This window comes from Erithacus rubecula (assembly GCF_903797595.1).
Source record: "Erithacus rubecula genome assembly, chromosome: 19".
Classification (NCBI taxonomy): Eukaryota; Metazoa; Chordata; class Aves; order Passeriformes; family Muscicapidae; genus Erithacus; species Erithacus rubecula.
In genome coordinates this window covers 11,899,410-11,924,867 of record NC_136671.1, presented here as the reverse complement: position 1 = coordinate 11,924,867, position 25,458 = coordinate 11,899,410, and the positions used below count along the sequence as shown (strand labels likewise).

Below are 25,458 nucleotides of genomic sequence, written 5' to 3'. Positions count from 1 at the left end.
TCTGGAAGGAAATCTGCTTTAATAAATTAGCACAGAAGGAAGATGTAACGTGACAAATTTGTAATTCACATTCGATCTGCACAGTGAAGCATTTTCCAAGCTTAAGTGCATAGACTAAAACATGACTTTTAATCTCAGGACCCACGTACTTTCTCAGAAAAGGCAGCAGTTAAAACACGTGCTAATGTATTGTTGCTTAAAGCTTTCTCAGGACCAATAAGCGGCAATAAATTACCTTCAGGAAGATCTGGATGCTTTTTTCTAAAATTATAATAGTTTTATAGGAGCTTTTTTGCTTGAAGTCTGTGTCCTCATTAGGACTGGGGCAAAGAGGAGGGTGCAGGGAACGGTTCTCTCAAAGCACTGGAGCTTTGATGCAGTTTTATTGTGCAGGATTTCTCTTTGTGTTAGAACTAACAAGCTTGGTAGGGTATCACTGGCTGTGCTGGTTTGCTGAAACAAAGGTAACCTCAGGGAAGGGAGTCTGGAATGTGGTTTCACCTGGAAACAGCAGCATCCAAGGACAGATGTGTGCAGGGAGGGGAAGCACCTACCCCATAGTGCTGAGATACACCAGGGGTAGGATGGAGCACAGCTGGAACATTCCACATTCCATAGGGTCCAAACCAACAACTCCATCAAAAAGTGTGACAAAATTGGTCTGTGCTGGGGCCTGGCTACAAAGCAAAGGAAGGAGGAGGTTCCCCAGGTGTGCCTGCCAGTGCCAGCTCCAGTGGGACAGGCTTGTTCTTCCACTGGGCAAAGCTTCTGCTGGATGTGATGCTTAACTGAATGTAACTGTGGGGCAAAGAATTTTCCTCTTTATGCTGAAGTTTAATGTTCTTTCTTGAAATGTGTGTGTTACTTGCCTAACCTCTTTGGGTCTGTGTGTGACATTTCCATGGGGGTTATTTTTAAATCCATGTTAATGGCCTTTACTCCTGGTGATCACTTTGGTTCAACACGGTTGAAGTTCATATGCACTTGGCACGGTTGGAATGCATTTTAATTTTATATGTCACCTGTAAATCCCCCTGCACCCCATTTAATTAGCAAGTACATGGTTTAGAATTGTTAAATAACTGGTTATCACAACTTAAAATCTTTCCTGTGAACAGATAGGGACTAGGGCAACATTTCAACTTTGTCAAGGTAGAAATGTAAAGTACAGTAAATTCCTTTTTCCAGCTCATTTTCCATAATATTGCAGAGTCTTCCCTGTAAACTCAGTTCTCCCCACTGTTTTGCACAGAGGACTGGGCTAAAACACCAACCTGGAAATTTGCAATTGACTGGTAAAGCTTGTCAGGTCTTGATGTGTTTTGTCAGATTTGAGACCTGAGGACCAAAGTTAGCAAACCTTGCCCATGTCAGCTGCTCCATCACCTTAGGACAAGGTGCATGGGTTCAGTTTGCATAGATTGTATTTTGTGTAATCCATATTTAAAGTTGAAGTTAAAAATCCTGAATCATTTCTATATTAAGAGTTGTCTATGATAAAGATTTCTTTAAAAGTATTATATAAAAGTTAATTTGGGTTATAGTTTCTCCCTATCTCGCTCTAATAATTTCTCTTAGTTTTGTAAAACCAGCCCTTCTATATTAATGCTCTTCATTTCAATCACCCTGCTGCTTGAAAAATGGTATTTTTATATTTTCTTGCATCCCATGTATAGCAAAATGTTATGTGAAAAGCAGTATATATAAAATTGGGTATTTTTAATCAGTATTTTTCCCAGCACTCAGTTTTCACGTTAGTCAAATTCAGAAGTAATGATTTTTTAAAGCACAATCTAATCTTCAATACATATATATATATAAATATATATATATAAATATATACTTTAAAAATCTCTGTATTTTTAAACATGCACTGTAGTGAAAGCGCTTTTGGGGGACATGAATGTGGTATTGTATTTAATCTCTTTCAACTTTTGTAAATACCTTTTACAAGTATTTTCCATACTGGGCCATCTAGTTTATCCATGGAGGTTTTTTGCTGTTTTTTAGAAACCCGTGCCAGTGGCTGCACTGCTTTTTGTATCCCACAGAGCATCCCAGAGATGGGCAGGGCTCTGTGTCACCTGTGGACAGAGCAGGTGACACCTGCCCCAGGTGGGGGTGGCACAGGACAGACCTCAGCAGGTGACACCCAGCTGGGACAGGGATGGCACAGGACAGACCTGAGCAGGTGACACCCAGCTGGGGCAGGGGTGGCACAGGACAGACCTGAGCAGGTGACACCCAGCTGGGCAGGGGTGGCACAGGACAGACCTGAGCAGGTGACACCCAGCTGGGCAGGGGTGGCACAGGACAAGCCTCAGCTCCTGGGTTTTTTTGACTTCATGGAGCAGTGGAGCAGCCCTGCCACAGCCACAGCCCACTGTGCCCTGCTGGAAGCTGCTGCTGGGGCACAGGTGACACGGGGCCAGCCCCAGCTGGCTGCTCCTGCAGGATGGATCTCCCTCCTGGACATTCCTGCAGCCTCTGGAGAAGCCATCCCTGTGTGTGTGGCTGGCAAAGCTCTGAGGATGAATTTTGGCTGCCCAGGGTGCCCCTGGTTCCCCTGGCTGCCTTTGAACTCTGCGCTGTTGCCCGTTGTGGCTCCTCAGGACCCAGAGCAGTGTGTCCTGTGGGATGTGGCTCTCCTGTGCTGCTGGCTGTCAGGGTGCAGTGTTCCAGCCTGCTCTAGCTCAGTGCTGTGCTTCTAGCCCGTCCTTCACTTTGTGATTTGCTTCTCAAGACTCGCTGCATCGTCGGTGTGGAAAATAGAACCAGTATCAACCTTAGCTCTTGGCTGGTGTGGAAGTGTTTCAGTGTGGTTTGCCTCACATACTGATCCCTATTTGGCAGCTAATGGTGTTAAGTGACCATGAGTTCTCTCTGTCTGGGTTGGAAAATAAAAGGTTTTATTGTATCCGCATGTATTTTAAACTTTTTGGAGAATTCCATCGACCTGTGATGACAGCACATGTAAAAATTGATCTTTTCCTTTTATTCAGAAGTTATATTTGCTGTGGTAGCACTTGTTGTTGGCACTGATGGTAGTGATTTCACATCATCTTTTGTACATCAGGTTTCATGATTACAGTGTTTAAGTTTGTACAATTGTTTATGTAAAAATGATTTGGTCTGAAGAGATGCTGTGTGTTCACTTCTGATCCTAGACACATACGAGATCCTAATGGTAATACTGTTAAGTAGTTACAACTGTACCAGACTTAATTTTTACAGAGCTTTACATGCCTTTATTTATTCCTTTACTGGACCATCCAAACCATGTACTCCGTAGTTCAGTATTTGTAGACCAGTTTCACAAATCATCTTAAGGTATTGTGGCAAAGCTTCGAATAAATGTTTACTGAGACTTTGCACTGAGCTGCGAGTGCCTGGTGAGGAGGGGAGGGAGGGGAGGGAGGGGAGGGGATGGGGGAGGGGAGGGAGGAAGGGACAGGGAGAAGGAAAGGGAAGGGAAGGGAAGTAAGGAAGGGAAGGGAATGGGAGGACGGAAGGGAAGGGAAAGGGGAGGGAGGGAAGGAAAGGGAAGGGAAGGGAAGGGAAGGGAAGGGAAGGGAAGGGAAGGGAAGGGAAGGGAAGGGAAGGGAAGGGAAGGGAAGGGAAGGGAAGGGAAGGGAAGGGAAGGGAAAGGGATCCATGGGATGGGATGGGATGGGACAGATAGAATGAGGCGGAATAGAATGCAATGGGGTGCAATGGGATGCAATGGGATGCAATGGGGTGCAATGGGATGCAATGGGGTGCAATGGGATGCAGTGGGATGCAATGGGGTGGGATGGGATGCAATGGGATGCAATGGGATGCAATGGGATGCAATGGGGTGCAATGGGATGCAATGGGATGCAATGGGATGCAGTGGGATGCAATGGGGTGGGATGGGATGCAATGGGATGCAATGGGATGCAATGGGGTGCAATGGGATGCAATGGGGTGCAATGGGATGCAATGGGGTGGGATGGGGTGCAATGGGGTGCAATGGGATGCAATGGGATGCTATGGGATGCAATGGGGTGCAATGGGATGCAATGGGGTGCAATGGGATGCAATGGGGTGCAATGGGATGCAGTGGGATGCAATGGGGTGGGATGGGATGCAATGGGATGCAATGGGGTGCAATGGGATGCAATGGGGTGGGATGGGGTGCAATGGGATGCTATGGGATGTAATGGGATGGAATGGGGTGCAATGGGATGCAATGGGGTGCAATGGGGTGCAATGGGATGCAGTGGGGTGCAATGGGATGCAGTGGGATGCAATGGGGTGGGATCTGGGGTCCCGATCCCGCGGGGTTGCCCCGCCCCTTCCCCCGCCCCATTCTCCGCCTCTTCCTCGCCTTTTCTCGCGAGACCCCGTTTGCCGGAAGTGGCGGCAGCGCCGGGCGCACGTGGGGCCGCGCCGGGCCCGCTCCCGTGGAACCGGGCCGTGTTCCGGTCCCGTTCCTGTCACCGGCTCCGCCACCGGCACCAGCACCGGCACCAGCACCGGCACCAGCACCGCCACCGGCACCGGCACCGGCACCGCCGCCATGGGCCGGGCGCGCCGCCGGCACAACTGGAAGGCGCGGCTGCCGCAGGGCCCCGCGGCCGCCGCGCCGCTGGAGCTGCCGCTGGAGCTGCCGCTGGAGCTGGGAGGTGCGGCCGGTGTTTTTAGCGCAAGTTTTGTTGTTTTATCGGAGGTGTTGTTATTTTTTGAAGCGCCCGGGCAGGCGGTGGATTCACCCGCTGGTGGCGGGGCGCAGGTTGGGCTCGGTGATCTTTTCCAGCCCAATTGATTCCCAAATTCTGTAATCTCAGTTTGCATTAACAGCTCTGTTCCAGCAGTCACTGCCTCCAGGGAATTCAGGGCTTGGACCCGTGAGTCCCCTCCGAATCAGACACTCAGTGGCTCCATTATTTATTAAAGCAACTACTAAATATATTTCTTATGTTAAACGTTCGCTTTCTCAAATGTCGCTTTTAAAAAGCGGCGTTTGTTATTCTGTTTTTATTATTCCGAATTTAGTAATGCAGTTTTTAGTGTTAAAATTCACTGGAAGCTGGGGAGTCACCCCAGGGCACACTGTGTGCTAACCCTGGGGAATTGAGTAAAAAGGCAAAAAATTGCATAATGTTGTTACATAAATCATGGAAAATCGCCCTGAGGGCTATAGAAAGCTCAGGGTTATTGAATCCCCAATTTCGAGGTCTTTTGCCCTTGCTGATGTTGCAGGATTTTTTTTTTTTTTTTGGCTGGCTATGAGGGTTGTGCTTGTTTGAAACAGCTAAATCTGGCCTGGTGCTTGATAAGCCTGCTAAGCAATGTGCTGAAAATAATCCACCTGGCAGGAGTGAATAACCAAAGCCTTGCCTTCAGATGGAGCAACACTGAAAGGGATTGATGAAAGTAATGCCCTGGTCCTGCCAGCAAAAAAGGCAAAGAAGAAAAAAGTGGCAGGTGTTGTGCAACAGCAGAAAAAACCCCTGAGCAAGAAACAGAAGAAAAACCTGCAGAAAGTTTTGGAGCAGAAGGAAAAGAAAAAGCAGGTAGGATGCTGCAAGAGCAGCTTTGTGCTCGCCTTAAAATGCTGATTTGATGTAATGCTCAAGTGCAAATCTCCAAATGATTTCCTGCTCAGAACAAGCACTGATTTTGGGTTGTTTTCCCCAAACAGAGAGCTGAGCTGCTGAGCAAGCTGAGCGAGGTCCAGGCTTCTGAGGCAGAAATGAAACTCCTGTACACAACTTCCAAACTGGGGACTGGGGAGAGAATGTTTCAGGCTAAAAGGTGAAAGAGCTTTTTGGGCAGAAGCCTTGCAGCTGATCACTGTGTTTGAGCAACATTCTGAGCTTTCCCTTGCTTTTTTATTTGTTTTTTTCCTTCTTGGTACAAACAGGTTCTTCAGAATGGATGGAGTTAAATAATTTGTTATTTTTATCTGATAATGTAATAGTTATTTTCTTGTATGAAAGGATTTTAGTTGAAAGAACTTGGTCTTACATGTGGGATCAGGTGGGTGACACAATCTGCAGGCTCATAGCAATTGTGCTAAACTACAAAAGTGGTGCATAAACATTTACTTGTTTTCTTGTACTGGAAGATGTCTACTGATGTTGACCAGAGTTGTTGGATTTATCAAGGGATGGATTTATCAAGAGATGGATTTATAGATTAAACTACAAAGATGCCTTTAGTAGAAATTCATGATAAACCCCAGGACAGAAAATGCTTAGATACAAATCCATCAATTGGGTCAGCCAAAGCTTTACCAGGCACCTCCAGGAGTGAAGAACCTGTTTTTTGGGGAAGTCATGTCTGGTTTGAGATGCCAAAACACAGTTCACATGTAGATATTTTGTTTCCAGGGTGACACAGGAGCCCAGGACTGATGTCCCTGAAAAGATCAGGAGCATCAGTGGTGCAAACAAGAGAAGGCACAGCTCAGAGTCAGAGTCAGAGCCTGAGGAGGAGCCCAGCAGCTCTGAGGAGGAGCAGGAGCAGAACCAGGACTCTGAGAAGTCTCCAGGCAGTGCTGCTGCCAGGGCAGAGGGAGCAGTGGGGCAGGCAGGGGCTGAGCAGCCTCCAGCTGCCCCCAGCAGTGCCCCAGCTGCCCCCAGCAGTGCCCCAGCTGCCCCCAGCAGTGCCCCAGCTGCCCCCAGCAGGACCCCCTGCCAGCCTGCAGTGTTTGTCCCTGTGGACAGGAGCCCTGAGATCCAGGTGAGGCTCTGCACAGTAAATCAGAAGGGGTGGGGAGGATGGGGTGTTGCAGCATCACCTGGACCTGCTGCAGGTCCAGGGCTGAGCTTTAAACCTGGTGCAGCAGCAGGGAAACTCAGCTTGTTTTAGGGTATAAACATTTGTCTTTAGTTTTACCTACAGAATCTGTTAACAGTCCTTTGCTGGAAAATCTCCTGAAGTCCCTTTCAGCTCTCCATTGCTCTGTGTCCTGTGCTCCATGGTTTTGTCCCATTTGTTGTAGGTGGGGCATTGTGCAGAAACAGGAGAAGCTCTGCATGAATCTTAGCAGACAAGTCAGTTGTGAAATGAGTTTTTCCTTGAAGTGCTATATTGAGAAGCTCAAGGGACTCTGAAGTTTTTACAAATTAAAATGCAGGGCTTGCCCTCTGCTTTCTGGGAAGCTGCTCTGATCACTCTGTGCTATGAACTGGTTCAGAGCTTTCCAAGTCACAGGCCTACAGAATCCCTGTTGGTGGGTTTTATGGTCTGAGGAAGGTAACAGCTTTCAGTCCTGAGGAAAACAAAAAGGAGTGAGAAACAAAGCAACTAAAATATGTGGTTTACACTGTTTAGGAAGCAAGACTAAAGCTCCCAATCCTTGCTGAAGAGCAAGTGGTCATGGAAGCCATCAATGAGAATCCTGTTGTGATCATATGTGGAGAGACTGGAAGTGGCAAAACCACACAAGTGCCTCAGTTCCTCTACGAAGCTGGATATGCCAGGTGGGAATTGGGTTTTATATGCTGCAAATGGAATTGCAGAGACAACATTTTGGGGAAAAAAAAAACTTTGCTGTAATCCATGCATCTACAGATACAGCAGAAGGGAATCCTAAAGCTTCCTGTCTTTTTATTCCAAATATAAGTAAGAGTGAGGCTGTGTGACTGATGCCACTTCATCTGGAGCTATCAGTGAGAAATCCTGTTGTTTTTCAGGCTGCTTCTCTTTCATTAACCCAGCCACCCTTTTCTTTTCCTGCCCCCTTAGCTCCAGTGGTGCCATTGGGATCACGGAGCCCCGGCGCGTGGCTGCCGTGTCCATGTCCCAGAGAGTTGCCAAGGAGATGAACCTGTCACACAGGTGAGCTCCAAAAATGCTCCAGGCCTTGCTGGGAGGTGGCACTGAGGTGCTCTGAGTGACATTGAGCTTTCTCCCTGTGCTTTTTGCTGTTTCCCCACAGAGTGGTTTCCTATCAAATCCGGTACGAGGGGAATGTCACAGATGAGACACAGATCAAGTTCATGACAGATGGTGTGCTGCTCAAAGAGATCCAGAAGGTGAGTTATGTCCTCAGTGTTACAAAAAGGGAGTTTGCATAGCTGGGAAGAGAGGCCAGTGTGGATTTGTTGCCAGTCCCTTTCAGCACCAGAGATTTATTTAATCTCTATCCTTGACATTCCTACCCAAGTCTCTAAACATCAGATTTTTCTTGCTGGCCAAATGAAAGCAAGAAGAGACTTTGGGAGCCAGGCTGCTGAGACCTTCTTGGTGAAATCCCTCTCTGTCCTCAGGACTTCCTGCTGTCCAAGTACAAAGTGATCATCATAGATGAGGCCCACGAGAGGAGCATGTGCACAGATATCCTGCTGGGGCTCCTGTCTCGCATCGTGCCCCTCCGGCACAAGGTGAGGGGGCAGCAGCTGCCTGTGCCAGCCAGGCAGCAGCACAGACCCTGCTTCTTCATGCAGAAAAAGCAAATTCCTTACTCACATAACTTATGGGAAATATTAGAAGGCACAGTGTTCAACCTTATTGGTGAACAGTACACTGAGACTTGGTTTATTGGTTGGTAAATGGCTTTTGTGCTTGTCATGACATCTTTATATTCTTGGATAGTTTACACAGTTTGTTCACTGATTCCCATTTCTTGGTGTTTTTTTACAGGTGCAAACAGTTCTCTTACCAGAATAGTTTGTTGTTCTGCTTTCATTGTTGTGATTTTTCACATGGAAGTGTTACCTTAGCTAGAGTATCAGGGACTAAGCTATATTGTTTTATAATACCTCTACTTGTATGGACATGTGCAGATAATTAAATACCAGCAATTGAAGGTGTATCAAGGTGTTTGGGGCACAGGGTGACAGATGTGTGTCCCTGCAGAAGGGGCTGCCCCTGAAGTTGATCATCATGTCAGCGACTCTACGAGTGGAGGATTTCACTGACAACCCCAGGCTGTTCTCTGTCAAACCTCCTGTCATCCAGGTACTGCCCCCCTCCCTGGCAGCTGGAAAAACCCTTGGTAAAACCAGCTGCAAAATAGGGGCACTCTAATCTTTCCACTTCTTCCTGAAATCTTTCAGATACTGGTTTAATTGTTGTAATTTTGTTTAGGCTATTGTTTCTTTTGGGACTGGGTGTTTTTCTTTCCACTTTTATCAGAAAACCACCCTGGCAGAATCTGATTATCTTGAGAAACTCTGAGTTGTGGTTCAGGAGAGCTGGAAAGCCTCAATCTGAGCTGATGATGTGAAAGGGAGAAAAGCTTTGGTTTCCAGCATGGCTTTGTGCTGTTCAGAGCTGACACCACCAGTGATTTCTGTGGGCTTGGTGTTCTGTGGGTACCAAAGCCAAGAGGTGAACAGAAATACAGGGGCAGCTTTTTTGGTTGTCCCATGAGTGTTGTGAGGTTTGTGTGGAGTTATGACAGCAACCAAACCCTTTATTGGTGTTTCCAGGTAGATGCAAGACAATTCCCTGTAACTGTTCATTTTAACAAGAAAACCCCCCTGGATGACTATAGTGGGGAGTGCTTCAGGAAGGTCTGCAAAATCCATAGGATGCTGCCTGCAGGTGAGAGAGCTTCACTCTGAGAACCTCAAATTCCTCATACTGAATTTTATTTTTGGTGGATGTTTTTTGTTTTGTTTGTTTGTTGATTTTTTTCCCTTTTTTTTTTTTTTTTTGTCTTGAAGGTGGGATTTTGGTGTTTCTAACAGGCCAGGCAGAAGTTCACTCTCTCTGTAGAAGATTAAGGAAAGCATTCCCATACCAAAAAAACAACACTGCAGGTAATGCTATAGAAACTTCTAATGTAAAACTTCAGATTTATCCTGCTGAGAAGTGAGCTTGCTTTGCATCAGAAATGTGAACTTTTATTTTAAAATCACAAAAAAGGTGGGGAAAGGGCTTATTGTGGGTGATTGTCATGGCTGATGTTAAATTTTGTGCTGGTTTGAGTTTGGGAAAAGGTTCCTTCCAGTTCCCCTCTGCCTTCAGTGTGACCATTTGTTTTTCTGTGGGAATTTCTGAGCATCCCCAGAAAGGTGGGAGTGGGACCAGATTCCTCCCATGACTTTTTCCAAGAGGAAAGCATGTTCAGCTAACAGCTGCTCCCCTGGCTGTTTTTGTAGGAGGAGAGGATGACAAAGAAGACTCTGTGGAAGAAATCAGGAAATTCAAGAAATCGAGGAAGAGGAGGAAAGTTCTGGTAATGTGTGATGGGGAGAATTCCTCCAAGGGGCAGGAGGGAGCAGGTGCCTGCCTGCAAGCAGCACTGCTGTGCAGCTGTGCCTCTCCCCAGTTCTTCAGAACTGCCTGGTGTTACAGATCCACTGATGTTTTAGGGGATTCACTGATCCCTCTGTCACCTTTGGTCAACATTCAGATCTTTGGAGTCATGCTCAGCTTTGCTTTCAAAGCCATGCAAAGTGCTCTGTCACCCTCTTAATGTGGTATTTTCATCTTTCCCCTCTTTCTCAGACACTCCCCAAAATTGATCTGAATAATTACTCTGTGTTGCCAATGGATGAAGGAGATGAAGACAGAGACATTGACAGTGATGATGATGCTGCAGGCTCTGATCTTGACCTGGATTTAGGAGATGGAGACTCAGAAGAAGGTTTGGCACATGTGAAAGAAAGAATCCCTGTCTTGTGTCACCTGAGTGACATTTGTTGCTTGTCCTGTGCTGAGCTGCTGTGGCACCAGAGCAGCCCCATGTCATGGGAAAGCTGTTAAGATTTTCCACCTTCAGTACCAGTTACTGACACCAGTTTGTACCAATTACTTTCCTGGTTTTAATGAAGTTTTTGTGCAGATAGGGACTAAGCCTGGAAATCAGACTGAGCAATGTTGATTTTTTTTTCCCCACAGATGAGAAATCAGATTCATCCCTGCCCCTGTATGTGCTCCCACTCTACTCCTTGCTGGCACCAGAGAAGCAGGAAAAGGTAAAGGATTGCTTGTCCCAGTGAGCAGAAGAGCAGATCTGAGTGCTCCTTGTGTGAAATCACAGTGCAGGGTGGGAATTCCAGCTCCCTAATCTGTCAGTTTGGATGGCCCAGTGGGCAGGCTGGGCTGGGACTGGGGCAGGCCTGGCTTGGCTGTGCTGTCCCTGATGTGCCACTGCAGCAGGGTGGGGGATGATCAGCAGCAGCTCTGCAGGATCTCTGAGTCCATCCTGGCCCTGGGCACATCCAGGTGCTGCTGGACAGATTCCTGTGCTCCCCCCAGTGCCAGTGTCATTTCTGAGCTGGACTAAGAGTTCCAGAACTGGAGACCCACAGTCAGGTCTGTGCTCCAGCTCCTGGGCTCCCCTTGCAGTGCCACATGTGCTGCCATCCCTTTGCACCAACAACTCCCTGTCCCTTTCCTGCCCCTCTCACACACCCCCTGTCCCTTGCAGGTGTTCAGGGCTCCTCCTCCTGGCACCAGGCTCTGTGTGGTGGCCACCAACGTGGCTGAGACATCCCTGACCATCCCAGGCATCAAGTACGTGGTGGACTGTGGGAGGGTCAAGCAGCGATTCTACGACAGGATCACGGGGGTCTCGTCCTTCAGGGTCACCTGGATCTCCCAGGCCTCTGCCAACCAGAGGGCAGGGAGGGCTGGAAGGACAGAGCCTGGCCACTGCTACAGGTCAGAGAGGGGCATGGGGGGCAGAGAGCCTGGGGGGAACAGGCAGAGAGCCCTGGGGGGGACAGGCAGAGAGCCTGGGGGGACAGAGACCCCTGGGGGGGGACAGGCAGAGAGGCTGGGGGGGACAGGCAGAGAGGCTGGGGGGGACAGGCAGAGAGGCTGGGGGGGACAGGCAGAGAGGCTGGGGGGGACAGAGACCCCCGGGGGGGGACAGGCAGAGACCCCCGGGGGGGGACAGGCAGAGAGCCCTGGGGGGGACAGGCAGAGAGCCCTGGGGGGGACAGGCAGAGAGCCTGGGGGGGACAGAGAGCCCTGGGGGGGACAGGCAGAGAGCCCTGGGGGGGACAGAGGGCCCTGGGAGGGTCAGAGAGCCCATGGTGGGGACAGAGAGCCTGGTGGGGGACAAACAGAGAGCTGGGGGGGAACAGAGAGCCCAGGGTGGGGACAGGGAGAGAGCCTGGGGGGGACAGGAAGCTCAGGGGGGACAGAGAGCCTGGGAGGGGGGGACAGGGGACAGAGAGCCCTGGAGGGGACATAGAGCCTGGGGGCACTCAGTGGTAATTTGACATCATCCCCCCTGCTGCTCAGAATGTTTTGGGGTTGCCTGCCCTGGTTCCAGTAGGAGAGGTGAAGGCCAATCTGGCACTGGTGATGTTGGGTTGAGTTTGGTTCCTCAGGGGCTTTTCTCCTGCTGGAAACTCTCATTTTCATGGCTGGATTAGATTTCACTGTGGTCAGATGAGATTTCACCATGGTCAGGTAGATTTAACTCCAAGCTGAGTTAACTTGTTGTGAATAAGGCAAATGCCCCAACCTGGAAATAACAAGATTATGTAAATACTGTCCACAGCTGCCTTCTTCTTTTTTTAATCCCTTGCTAATTTTTCCTGTGTATCTTTTGAGTTAAGATTTCTTTTAAGAATCTAAATAACACCTCTGGTCTACTAGGTTATACTCTTCAGCAGTTTTCATGGACTTTGAGAAATTTTCTGCTCCAGAAATAACAAAGAGACCTGTGGAAGATTTGATTCTGCAAATGAAGGCATTAAATATAGAAAAGGTGAGTTGGAAAGGGCTTGTACTACAGCACCTATTACAGTGGTTCCTCCTAGGAGCCAGAAACAAACAGAAATGGATTTTATTGCTGTTGCCTGAAGCTGTGCCTTGTAGAAATTAAGATCCTGAGAGTCCATTTTGGTTCTGCAGGTTGCAGAAGCTGCTCTGAATTCCATTAGGCCTTGACAGGCATGTTTGTTCAAGCAGTAAATGCTTTCTTATATTCTTAGAGGTTAAAAAAAACCCCTGTCTAAAGAGTATCTGTGTTCTGGAGATACTAGAGCACTTTGAGAAAGCACAACACTTAAATTTAGACCTTAAAACAGCCTGGCCTGGGTGGTGCCTGCAGGCAGTGGCAGCTGAGGCTGATTCTGGTGTTGCTGTTTCCTCCTGTTCTTGTTCCAAGCATTTCCTGCCATTATGTGTCCTTTCCTTTCTCTCCTGGCAAACATCCTAAATGTTTTCCTTTGGTCTTCATAGCCAGAGGGGAGCACTTCACTCCCTCCCAGAGCTCCTTGCTGTGTCAGTGATGGACTGAGGGGCTTTTCTCCTGTTTCCCTAGGTCATCAACTTCCCCTTCCCAACACCACCTCCCACAGAAGCACTGGCAGCAGCTGAGGAGTTGCTGATAGCCCTGGGTGCCTTGAAGGAGCCCCCTGAGACAGGAAGGTAATGCCTCTGGTCCCCCAGCAGTTCCCTGCACTGTGGGCTCTGCTCTCCCACCTCAGCCTTCATCCAGGGCTCCTTTGGCACAGAAACTGCATCAGCTCAGACTCTGCCTCACCTCTGGTTGTTTCACTGGCCCTGGGCAGGGAAACCCTGCTGGGAGCTGTGGGAGCAAGAGGAATCTTCCACCAGCACCTGACAAAACCTGAGAAAACACATCAGATTAACTGGGCTGCCAGAACCAGGAGCTCAAACTCACTCTAACTCCAAGTCTCTTCATTCCATGAGCTCTCTTTCCCCTCCCCAGGCTGAAGCAGCAGCTGGCAGCCAAGCTGAGCTGCCCCATCAGTGCCCTGGGCAGGGTGATGGCCACTTTCCCCGTGGCCCCCCGCTATGCCAAGATGCTGGCCCTGAGCAGGCAGCACAACTGCCTCCCCTACACCATCACCATCGTGGCTGCCTTGACTGTCAGGGAGCTCTTTGAGGAGCTGGACAGGTGAGTGGCTGAGCCTGCCATTGTCCCTGTCACAGCCCTGCCTCTCCCCCCTGCCCCTCTCCTCACTCTTCTGGGTTTCTTTCAGGCCAGCAGTGAATGAGGAGGAGGCAGCCCAGCTGAAGGGGAAGAGAGCCAGGTTCTTACAGATGCAGAAGGTGTGGGCTGGGCAGGGGCCAATGCTGAAGCTGGGGGATCTCATGGTGATGTTAGGTACAATCCCCTTCACCCCCAGCCCTCAGCCTGGCACTGCAGTGCCCTGAGCACTGTGAGATGCTCTCAGTGCCTGGGGCAGCAGTGTCCCAGCTGCTGGCTGGTGGGGCTGAGCAGCAGTGCTGTCCCAGGGGCAGTGGGGGCCTGTGAGTACGCAGGGTGCAGCCCCAGGTTCTGCGAGGAGCGCGGGCTGCGCCACCGAGCCCTGCTGGAGACGCGGCGCCTGCGGGGGCAGCTCACCACGGCAGGTCAGCCACAGCCCCTCTGGCTGCTCACCTGGGCTGCCACATCCCCCCACAGCTGCCTTTGCTCTCATCTCTCACCTTTCCCCACAGTGAACTCTGTCTGCAGGGGTGCTGGGCTCTACGTGGACCCCAAGATGAAGCCCCCCACAGAAGCCCAGGTGACCTACCTGAGGCAGATTGTGCTGGCAGGGCTGGGGGATCACCTTGCCCGAAGGGTTCAGGCAGAGGAGCTGCTGGATGACAAGTGGAAAAATGCCTACAAGGTGAGCAGCTTGTTTGGGCTCAGCTCCACCTCCCCAGAAAGATGCTCCTGTCCCCTGAGTGTTCCTGGCACTCAGGATATCTCTGCTGCCTTCCTGCAACTTCTCTCTATGGAGTTTGAGTTTGCAGTGTTGCCATTTGCTGGTGTTCACTAAGAAATGTTATAAAAGAGCTGAGAAATACCATTAGTTCATCTTGTAAAGTGTTTGGTGTCTCCAGAGAATGTGAAGCAGAAAATGGGGTTGTTTAAAACCTCCATCACTTAAGGAAAGCTCAGAAATGTGCATCTGAGAGACACTGAAATGAGATGCAGTGAAGAAGTTAAATGATCAATAACTGCTCTTGCTGTGCTTCAATCTCTGTGCCTCCTTGCAGACTGCACTCCTGGAGGACCCAGTGTTCATCCACCCCAGCTCAGTGCTCTTCAGAGAACTCCCAGAGTTTGTGGTGTATCAGGAAATTGTTGAGACTACGAAGCTGTACATGAAAGGTGAGTGCTGTGGGGCAGCTGGTGCTGCAGCCCTGCTGAGGAGCTCAGAAATGCACAGTGTTCACCCTCTGTGCTGCCTGAGTGGTTGTGACTCCTGGCATTTGAATCCTTAAAACTTCCTAGATCTGGATCAGGAGATAATTTTTTTTTTCTTTAAATTTATCTGGCAGAATTGGCTGGAGCAAAGCTCAGCTTCTGAAATGTCTATTTTGCCCCAGCCCTGCCAACCACAGCTGCCTGCTGCTGATCTCTGAACAGATTTCTTACAACTTAAAAAGTTTGACTTGAAAAATGAGGGACAAACAGTGGAGACAAGACCCTGACCATGCCCTGTCCCCATGGAGCTGCCACCAAACCTGCACTCAGTTGTGTTTTCCCTCCTCAGGGGTGTCTGCAGTGGAGCCAGAGTGGATCCCTGCCCTGCTGCCACCTTACTGCCACTTTGGGAAGCCTCTGGAGAGTCCCCCTCCCTCCTACTGCCCTGCAACAGGCAGAGTTCGCTGCCACAGGCCCAGTGTGTTCTGTGAGTGTCCCTCTGTCCCTCTGTCCCTCCTGTGCTGCTCTTCAGCACTGCCCCAGGGTGGCCAAGCTCTGCTGGGGCTCTTCCAAGAGCTCAGCACTGCTTTGATCACCATGGGCTCTGCAGCACTGAAATATTGGCATTTGCCATGGGAATGGCTGCTGTGGGGCTGGAATGTGCTCCCTGTGCCCTCCTGGGGGAGCATGGAGCACAGCTGGCTGGATTTTGTTCCCAGACCGTGTGGGCTGGCAGCTCCCTGCTGTGGAAGTTGATTATCCTGCAGGAATTGATCGATACAAACTCTTTGCCAGGTTCCTGCTGGAAGGAAAGGTGAGTGTGTGCTCCAGCTGCATCCTTTCCCTGATGGTGTCAATGAGTTTTCAGCCCAGTTTTTGGAGGAAATGAGCTTTATGCCTTCCCTCTTCCTCATCACTTGTTGGTGGATGGAAGTTTGTCATGCTTGATGAGATGGGGAAGGCATCTTTAAAAAAAAAAAGTAAAAGACACCCTTAAATCTAAGTCCTGTTTTTGCAAAGTAAAAAAAAAAAAAGCTAATAGCCCATGTCTTTGTCCACCCTGAGACAGAAAAATTGTCCAAAAAGTCAGGACAAGATTTATGGACACATGGATGGAAGGAAGATGGTGATGCAGAATGACATGGAAATTTGTAGTAGCACAAGTTCATTGATGGTTGTGGTCATATAACAATTAATTTATCTTGTTAATTATATAATTGTAACAAATCTTCCAGGTCATTAAAAAGCTGAGTTCTTACAGCCAGTGCCTGCTGTCCAGTCCTCTCATAATGCTGAAGACATGGTCCAAGTAAGTTGTTTAAAAAAAAACTGCTGAGCTCTGAGCTCTGCTCAGGTGCTGCTCATCCCTGTGAGGAGTGAGCACTGCTGCCCTCCCTGCTTTGCTTTGGAATTTGGCCACTTTGCCTTTATTTCTTTTCAAAAACATCTTTCCAGCAGACAGTGAGGGGTTTTTTTTAGGTTTTTTGATGACCCTCCTGTCAGCTGTCACTCCCTTTCTCTCCCCTCATTCTCTCATTTACCAAAATGAACTTTCTCTGGCTTTCCCTGGAGTCCCCAGGCACAAGGATTTGGGAGGGCTCTGTTAGAAGTGCCAGATGTTATCTGAGGGCCTTGCAGTGACCCAGAGTTTTCCTCTTTTGGCCCCTGGGGACTCTTTTTTTGCTTTACCTTGAGCTCTGCAGCTGCAGAGGAGACACAAGAGCAACCTGCTGCTACTTTTAACCACAAGAAGTTGTGCTGGGGGCAAGAAATATGATGAATTTTAGTGTAGAGGATTTTCTTCAGCCAGTGACACATTTCTGCATGCAGAGGTTTTGTTTGTCCATCTGTATTTAGCCTTTTCAAAAGATGCAGAAGTTCCTCAAGGTAAGCTGAGTGCTGTAGCTCTGCTAAACTGATAATGAACATTTTTTTAATTGCACCATCTGATTGATTCAGACTTCAGCCCAGGACAGAAGCCCTCCTACAGGCTCTGGTTAAAGAAAACTGTGATAATCGTGATGCTTTGCTGGCTGCATGGAAGAAAAATCCTAAATGTAAGTGTTCTGCTTTCCTCATTGTCAGTCATATCAGTGCAGCACTATGAATTATAATTTTTTTTTTAAATTGACTATTTCATTTGTTAAGCTCCAAATAATTCCTATTTTTTATCAGCAGTGATGCCCCGTGTTTGGATTTTGTAAAAAATGACAGAAAGCAACATTTATTTGTATTCTAAGATACAAGAATTCCCTCCCAGGAGCAGAGCCAAGTGCTGCAGTGCTGGCAGGAATTGTGTGGCTCTGGAAGCAGCCAGGCTGCAGCAGTGTCCCACAGTGGGCTGCAGCTCCTGGCTCCCCTTGGGCTGAGCCCACAGATGATTTTTCCAGCCCATTTCTGTAACTCTGCTCCTTCCTTGCAGATCTGCTGGCAGCTTATCTGCAGTGGCTGCCCGAGGCCATGCACCAGGAGCTCTCCCTCAAGTGGCCACCAGTAGCCCTGTGACTCTCAGTCTTCATGGACTCCTTTCCTCCAGCCTCTGAGAGCTTCCCAAGGATTTTCTTGGAAATCTGAACCAGATGGACTCACCAGCTGTAGCAATGCCTTTTTGAAAGCAATCCAGGTGTTGTTCTGTTTTCCCACAAATCCTGCCAGCTGTTTGGCTGGTATTTCATAATAGTAATGCTTGGATAATTTTATCCATTGTATTTTGCAGATTTTCTTTTTTGCACCTGAAATTTCTCTTTGGACTATATTAGTCGTATGAACTGTAATAAATATGTAAAATTCTTGGTCTGGATGGGAGAAATGTTTATTGTATATCCTCAGATCCGTATCAGAACCTGGGCAGCAGCTCAGGGTGGGAAGCACAAAAATGAAGAAATTGAGGGATTGAGATGGGAATGGTTTAATTAGTAAAGTGCTAAAGGGCTGCTGCTTGTGACACTGCTGCAGGATAAAGTGAACAGTCCTGGTGTTCTGTGGGAAACCAGTGCAGCCCAGCAGCCTGGATGTGTGTCTGAAATTCCCACTGCTCCCAGCACTGCCATGGGCTTCAGGGGCAAGGCACAAGGAAGCATTAAAAATATCTAAAGTAAGCATCAAAACAGCTAAAGCTGAAGAAACAGCAAGAGATTGAGATTTACCTCTCACAGTGTTGTGTTTTCCATCAAATGCTGCAGCACCGTTGGGTTTGGGAGGAGCCCAGGCAGGAGGGTGCTGGGGGCTCTTGGCAGAGCTCCTTTCCTTGGCAGGAATTGCAGCACGGGGCTGCAAACTGCCGAGGGAACGGAAGAAAAAGAACAAGCGGAAGAAAAAGAACAAGCGGCGTATTGGAAATGCCGGCTCTTCTCGAATATTGCCAGGAAAAAGCAAAAAGTACCACATAAAAGAAGTGTGGAGATGCCGGGGATTGAACCCGGGGCCTCATACATGCAAAGCATGCGCTCTACCACTGAGCTACATCCCCTTGGTGGGGAGAGCTTCGCACACTGTGTATACAGCGACAGCAGGAGCCGCGGGCCGGGCTCGGCGGCGGCACCGCGGTCACACCGTGCCCCTCGCTGGGTCCCAGCGATGGCGCTGCGGTCACCCCGCGGTCACACCGTGCCCCTCGCTGGGTCCCAGCGATGGCGCTGCGGTCACCCCGCGGTCACACCGTGCCCCTCGCTGGGTCCCAGCGATGGCGCTGCGGTCACCCCGCGGTCACACCGTGCCCCTCGCTGAGTCCCAGCGATGGCACTGCGGTCACCCCGCGGTCACACCGTGCCCCTCGTTGAGTCCCAGTGATGGCGCTGCGGTCACCCCGCGGTCACACCGTGCCCCTCGCTGGGTCCTGGCGGTGGCACTGCGGTCACCCCGCGGTCACCCCGCGCCCCTCGCTGGGTCCCAGTGATGGCACTGCGGTCACCCCGCGGTCACACCGTGCCCCTCGCTGGGTCCCAGCGATGGCGCTGCGGTCACCCCGCGGTCACACCGTGCCCCTCGTTGGGTCCCAGCGATGGCGCTGCGGTCACATCGCGGTCACACCGTGCCCCTCGCTGGGTCCCAGCGATGGCGCTGCGGTCACCGCGCGTCCCCCGCGCTGGGCCCCGGCGGCGGCAGCGCCCGCGGGACAGCGGCAGCTCCGCCCGGGACAGACCATGACCTCATAGAGCGAGGCAGCAGACACAGTGCCGTGCTCATCCTCGTTAGTATAGTGGTGAGTATCCCCGCCTGTCACGCGGGAGACCGGGGTTCGATTCCCCGACGGGGAGGCGCAGTTAATTTTGTTCCCGGGTGCCATTTTTTGAGGGCGGTTTGTTGCGACGCTGCCGTGGAACCCCCCGGGCGGAGGGGCGGGACGGAAGCGGCAGAGCCGCGTTTTGCCGCCGGGGAGGGGAGCGGCGCGCACGCCGGGTGCCGGTGCCTCCCTGGCGGCTCCCTGGGATCCTCGGAGTGGAAATCCCGGCAGGCGGGGGCGGATCCCGGAACCGGGCGGCGGCACCGGCCGGGCAGCGGCGCCGTGGGGGGCGCGGGGCGGGGTCGTATTCACGACCAGCGAGGGGGGTTCTCGCCCGCCGAAATAGCTCAGTTGGGAGAGCGTTAGACTGAAGATCTAAAGGTCCCTGGTTCGATCCCGGGTTTCGGCAGAAGCTTTTGGTTTTTTTGTGGGTTTTTTTTTTCCTTGACTGTGAAGGCGGTTCCTTTTGCTGCCGAGCGGAGAGGGCGGGGGCTGCTCTCCCCGCGTCCGGCGGATGAGCCGGTGCCAACGCAGACGCTCCGGTGTGCGGGATTTTGTGTCAGGAGCCGCTTCCCGAAGAACGGTGGCGATGGAGCGAGTCCTGCGGGCATGACCTGGCATGCGGGAGGCTGGCTCTTGACCGTCCTCGTTAGTATAGTGGTAAGTATCCCCGCCTGTCACGCGGGAGACCGGGGTTCGATTCCCCGACGGGGAGGTTGTGCGCTCTTTTTTTCACCTTTTTTAATTTTTTTCTTTTCGCACAGATTTCTCCAATTTCCGACGAAGCAAAAACATTCAGTTTTGCGTGTGCGAACCAGCGCGTTCCTGTCTTTCTGCGGGCTGCCTGAGGATCGCGCCGGGCTCTGTACACAGCAGCGCACGGGCCTGGAGGGGTCACGGTCCGGTCCGGTCCGGTCCGGTCCGGTCCGGTCCGGTCCGCCCGCCCTTCCCGCAGCGGAACCACCGCAGCGCTGAGTGCGGACCTGGCCGGCGGGCAGAGGGAGTGCTGCGGGCACGGGGATGTAGCTCAGCGGTAGAGCGCATGCTTTGCATGTATGAGGTCCCGGGTTCAATCCCCGGCATCTCCACGTGGGTGCTTCATTTTGGTGATGTTTTAGCCGGTTAAAGTATCGTTCTTACCCAGTTAAAGCACTGCTCTTTTATCTTTTACCCGCTTTTTGGTGATGTTTTAGCCGGTTAAAGTATCGTTCTTACCCAGTTAAAGCACTGCTCTTTTATCTTTTGCCCGCTCTTTGGTGATGTTTTAGCCGGTTAAAGTATCGTTCTTACCCAGTTAAAGCACTGCTCTTTTATCTTTTGCCCGCTTTTTGGTGAGGTGTTATCCGCATCCCGTTAAGCGGCAGCAAGCTGACCATGCAGCCGAAATGCACCCACTGTAACATTTCCCAGTGGTGGAGTGATTTGGGATTTCCCCACTCGCTTCTCCTCAGGCCTTTGCGAACAGAATGTGCCCTGCATGTGAATGTAGCAGACAATTTGTAGCAACAGACTTTTTGTTACAAAATACTTCTCCATGTGTTATTTTTGATCATTTTCTAACCAATCCTAAGTGCTCACCTTGTAACTAAAAGAACATTTTTGTTCACTTTCTGCTGAAGAAAGACCTAAACCTGGAAGGCTGCTCCAATTTTTCATGTTTCTACACTCTCAATGCACACAGTGTCAGCTACTGAGCAGTAACCAAAAGACTTCTGTGGTATTTTTTTTCCCCATCTAAATGACCTGATATTTGATATTATCACTTCAGCGAGTGTTAATACAAACACAAAGCAGCAGGGGCCAAAGGGCTCCCCAGAGCATTCCCCTCCTGTAACAGCTCCATGTGTCAGGCAGACACAGGCACTTTTCCTCAAACCACAAAGCTGTTGCTGGACCTCTGCTCCTTTCCTGCTGGTGAGCAGCTCTGGGTGTCATCCATGTCCCTCCCATTTCCCTTGGGCGCTGCCAAATGAAGGATTTTGTGGGCAGATAAAACAGAATGGCACTGCCTGAATCCTGCAGACAAAGCTGCATCCTGTTCCCAGCTGTTGCCTGGAATTGCTGTGCAGTTTGAGTAGGATGGTGCAGGAGCTGCTTGTCAGAATGTAGCACAGGTCTAGCAGAAGATGCTGTTTGAGATCAGAATAGGAATTAGGCAAAATTATTACTATTATTTCTGACTTTACCCCTGAGTTACAATCTCCATTATATCTCAGATGCACACTTTGTGTGTGCACATATCCACACAGTCATTGATTATGTCTCAGGCAGACCATCTGCAGGAATTGATCTCTATCCATCTGCCTTTCTTTGTCCCTCTCCCGGCTCCCTGATTCCATCCCCAGGCAGGAGCACCCTGCAGGTCCCTTTTCTGGGCTCCATCACCACAGCAGCCACACACCTTCTGGCACCGAGGTTCTGGGATAAATCTATTCCATCCCAGCGGGGTTGTGACACACACCACCCTCACACAGAAATAACACCCGCGGCGTCCCTCAGGATAAAGCCACCAACTCCTACCCTCAGGAACCCCCTCACGGTGCAGCCGCGGGCAGACCCGACCCTCGCCCTGCCCCCGGCGTGGAACCCAAGGAGGTGTTTTCCAAGCTAGGGCACAACTGCAGGGTATAAACCCCACAACGAAAGACTCCCATACAAAACTTTTACACGCGGCTGCGTCTCCAGCTTGGGGTCACTGCGCTGGGCCAGGCACAGCCCCGCTCCGGCGGCTCCAGGCCGGGTTTTCCCGCCGCTCGCCGTCCCGCGCGCGAATCCTCAGCGCACCCACACGCGCCGCCGATCCCTCCGCGCCGCCCTCGCGCCCACGCAGGAGAGCGGAGGCGCGCGGAAAGTAGTGCGCAGCGGAGTGATCCGCACGCGGGGGCGGGGCCCCAGGGGCCATATAAGCACCGAGCGGAGGCATGCGTGGCGCAGTTGGTCCTGAGTGAGGTTTGTGCATTCGGCTTTGCCGAGCAGTGCCGCGGTGAGAGTTCGGCGGGGAGAGGGCCTAGATATGGACTGGCCGTGCGGGCGGGAGGGAGGGGTGTGTGCGCTAAGGGAATGCGGCTGGGGGCGATGGCAGGCGGTGATGGCGGGGGCAGGGCGGGCACGTTGCCTTCCCCTTCAACGGCAGCACCGCGCGGCGGTGGCGGGAAGGGCCGGCGGCCACCGGCAAAATGGCGGCGGCGCAGGCGCAGCGGTGCCTCAAGATGGTGGAGGGCGCGCGCCTCGGGCGGGAAGGGGAGGCGGGGCCTGTGGGCGGGGCCTGCGCTGTGACGTCACGGACGGGCCGCAGCCCTGGCTACGGGAATGGGAACAGTGACTAAAGCACGGCGCGTTTTCCCTCTTCCAGGAGAAAATGCAGATCTTCGTCAAGACCCTGACTGGCAAGACCATCACCCTTGAGGTCGAGCCCAGTGACACCATTGAAAATGTCAAGGCCAAGATCCAGGACAAAGAAGGAATTCCCCCAGACCAGCAGAGGCTGATCTTTGCTGGCAAGCAGCTGGAAGATGGCCGTACCCTGTCTGACTACAACATCCAGAAAGAATCCACCCTGCACCTGGTGCTGCGCCTCAGGGGTGGCATGCAGATCTTCGTGAAGACCCTGACTGGAAAGACCATCACCCTTGAAGTTGAACCCAGTGACACTATTGAGAATGTCAAGGCCAAAATCCAGGACAAGGAAGGAATCCCTCCTGACCAGCAGAGGCTGATTTTTGCTGGCAAGCAGCTGGAAGATGGCCGTACCCTGTCTGACTACAACATCCAGAAGGAATCCACCCTGCATCTCGTGCTGCGCCTCAGGGGTGGCATGCAGATCTTCGTGAAGACCCTGACTGGCAAGACCATCACTCTGGAAGTCGAGCCCAGTGACACCATTGAGAATGTCAAGGCCAAGATCCAAGACAAGGAGGGCATTCCCCCAGACCAGCAGAGGCTGATCTTTGCTGGCAAGCAGCTGGAAGATGGCCGTACCCTGTCTGACTACAACATCCAGAAAGAATCAACCCTGCACCTTGTCCTGCGCCTCAGGGGTGGTAACTGAGCCAGCAGGTTCTTGCTTCCAAATAAAAGGTTCCCTGCACTTGTTCATTCCAATAAAGCTGTTGCATCCATAAAAGTTTGTGTCCCAAGTTACATGAACAGCCATTCATGACATTGCCTGACTCCAGCTCTCTAATAAACAGTAATTATGTAGTTTCCACAGACAAAGGAGTTGCAAAACTGCCTTATGCAAGGCTTCCACATGCCTGCTGATTGTAGCTAATCCCTCAGCCGTGCTTTTCCTGGGCTTGTGTAAGTGCTCTGATACCTGGCTGCAGCTCAGTGCCCGCCTGCAGATGTTGTGCAGCTGTGGCTGTTGTGTAACAGGGATATACAACGGGAAGCTGGGGATCCTCCTGGCTCGGAAGGCTTTGAAGCAGCTCTGGGTTGCTCAGCAACTGCCCTTATTTTGGGATTAGTGGAGAAACAGCAGAAGGGTGATCCTGGATCTCTCTCACAGGCTGGGGTAACAGGATGTCACTGCTGCTCCTGCAGCCCTTGGGCTTCAGAAGTGGGGTGGGAAGTGTAGATCTCATCGGTTACGGGGTGGACTTGTTGTTTTTGTCAAGCATAATGACATTAAGCAAGTAGTAATTTCAGATGTACTTACTGAAAATCTGAATATGGGCTTTGTTCCAGCTGTGGCCCAAGTGGAAATATTACTGAGCTGAGCTGTCAGAGCAGTTTCCTGTGTGCTGTAGAAGCCCTGGCAAAAGGGAAGTTCCTTCTGAAGTATTTATGGTGGAGGGGCTGATGAGTTAACCATGGCTGTGCTGGGTGTGTGGGGAGGGAAAAGGGAAAGTAAAACAGACTCCCTTTTCAGGAGTGGTGACAGGGGCTCACCTGTGGAAGGGGATACAGAGAGAGCTGAATAGTGCTCTCAGAGCCAAAGGGATTTTACACTTGTAATAATTTATTCCACTGGGTGGGATAGCAGGGTGTGACTCAAGTAACACCAGTTGCTTTTAGTAGCATGACCTGTAAGGAGCCCCAAGGTCTGTGCTGTGCTGGTGGAAGCGTTTGAATGCTCCTTAAGCTAAACCCTGTGTGGGTGGGAGCTGGTGCTGTGCCACCTGCACATCCTGCCCTCCCCCACGGGAGTGCCTGGGGCTCTGCCCACACTGCTCTGCCTCTGGTTCCTGAGCTGAACCCCAACACCCACAATGAGCAGCTTCTTGTTGTGGGGGCTTTCTGGCCTCTTGGCACATCAGAATTCACAAACTGAGCTGAGCATCCCTGCAGCAGGTGTCTGCTCAGTCCAGGGGAGGGTGTCACTGAATCAGGAGCACGTGGTTCTGATTTTTGTGATTTGAAGGCGCCTGACTGCCACCAGGGCAGAGCTGCAGGAGGACACAGGGTGTTTGGTGAATGTCAAAAGCCTCCACAAATGACTGCAGAGCTGTTCTAAGAGATCCTTTCAATGTCTCAGTAAAAACCTTTACAATGGCATATTTAAAAACCACAATGCTGGACAAATCTGTAATGGCCTAGAGCAGGCAGAGCAGGAAGCCTGGAGGAAAAACCTTTTGCTGACCACAAAAGGAATGGCATAAAGTTGTGTCAGGAGGGTTAGAATGGGTGTTAGGAAAAAGTTCTTGCCACAGAGGGTGGGCTGAACCTGCAGTGGTCACAGCCCCAGATGAGTTTGGACAGCACATGGTGGGATTTTGGAGCTGTTCTGTGCAGGAGTTTGTCTTGATCCTACTGGGTCCCTTCCAGCCTGGGACATTTCATGGTTCTGTGACTTCTGCAGGTCACTGTGCTGGGTTTGAGGAACCTCAAGGCTCCCAGTGCCAGTGTTGCAGAGGCAGCACCCATGAGCAGAGCCCACAGCTGGGGTGGGATCAACCACAGAACTGCAGAATTTGATGAGAACAGCACAGCATGTCATAAACTTTAAGGTGGTGTTTGTCTCACCATGGCAGAACATGCTGTTCCCAGAGATCCTCTCACGGCTGCATTGTTCCACAGTGCCTCAGGGAATCTCCTGGATTTTACTGGGGTTTACTGGGATTTGCAGAAAAATTCATTTCGCAGCATTTTCTCATAAAGCAATGTTTTAAAAAGTAAAAGAAAACACTTTGTGCTGTTCTGAAGGCATTGCTGCTGGGAGAGGTCACAGCAGGGACTGGCCAGGATT

The 25,458-nt window shown here is 50.9% G+C and overlaps 2 protein-coding genes across 4 annotated transcripts; both read left to right on the top strand.

Annotated features, from left to right (window-relative positions):
* The first annotated feature begins 4,459 nt into the window (after positions 1–4,459).
* Positions 4,460–17,849, top strand: DHX37 (DEAH-box helicase 37). Of its 2 annotated transcripts, XR_013776372.1 has the most exons (28): positions 4,460–4,649; positions 5,371–5,540; positions 5,669–5,781; positions 6,360–6,711; positions 7,306–7,454; positions 7,720–7,812; positions 7,913–8,009; positions 8,244–8,357; positions 8,833–8,934; positions 9,408–9,522; positions 9,645–9,740; positions 10,083–10,159; positions 10,432–10,570; positions 10,825–10,901; positions 11,357–11,589; positions 12,538–12,649; positions 13,208–13,314; positions 13,619–13,807; positions 13,893–14,017; positions 14,149–14,265; positions 14,353–14,525; positions 14,899–15,013; positions 15,399–15,536; positions 15,769–15,863; positions 16,285–16,358; positions 17,009–17,106; positions 17,472–17,674; positions 17,705–17,849. XR_013776372.1 is itself a non-coding variant. In XM_079322102.1 (27 exons), the coding sequence occupies exons 1-27, from the start codon at positions 4,544–4,546 to the stop codon at positions 17,552–17,554; spliced, it is 3,459 nt and encodes a 1,152-aa protein (XP_079178228.1). In that variant the 5' UTR covers positions 4,460–4,543; the 3' UTR covers positions 17,555–17,849. The 2 variants fall into 2 exon arrangements, 1 of the variants encoding a protein (XP_079178228.1); XM_079322102.1 differs by having other exon boundaries at positions 17,472–17,849.
* Positions 17,850–22,076: 4,227 nt separating this feature from the next.
* LOC306810451 (polyubiquitin-B) lies at positions 22,077–23,394 on the top strand. Of its 2 annotated transcripts, none has more exons than XM_079323093.1 (2): positions 22,077–22,215; positions 22,624–23,394. In XM_079323093.1, exon 2 carries the CDS (start codon positions 22,630–22,632, stop codon positions 23,317–23,319), a length of 690 nt encoding a protein of 229 aa, XP_079179219.1. In that variant the 5' UTR covers positions 22,077–22,215; positions 22,624–22,629; the 3' UTR covers positions 23,320–23,394. The 2 variants fall into 2 exon arrangements, with proteins under 2 accessions (XP_079179219.1, XP_079179218.1); XM_079323092.1 differs by having other exon boundaries at positions 22,113–22,254.
* The last annotated feature ends 2,064 nt before the right edge of the window (positions 23,395–25,458 follow it).

Coding starts and splice junctions, on each gene's coding strand:
- DHX37 (XM_079322102.1), top strand. CDS start 4,544: ATGGGCCGGGCGCGCCGCCGGCACAACTGGAAGGCGCGGCTGCCGCAG. Junction 7,455..7,719: donor TACGAAGCTGGATATGCCAG/GTGGGAATTGGG, acceptor CTGCCCCCTTAG/CTCCAGTGGTGCCATTGGGA. Junction 7,813..7,912: donor GAGATGAACCTGTCACACAG/GTGAGCTCCAAA, acceptor GTTTCCCCACAG/AGTGGTTTCCTATCAAATCC.
- LOC306810451 (XM_079323093.1), top strand. CDS start 22,630: ATGCAGATCTTCGTCAAGACCCTGACTGGCAAGACCATCACCCTTGAG.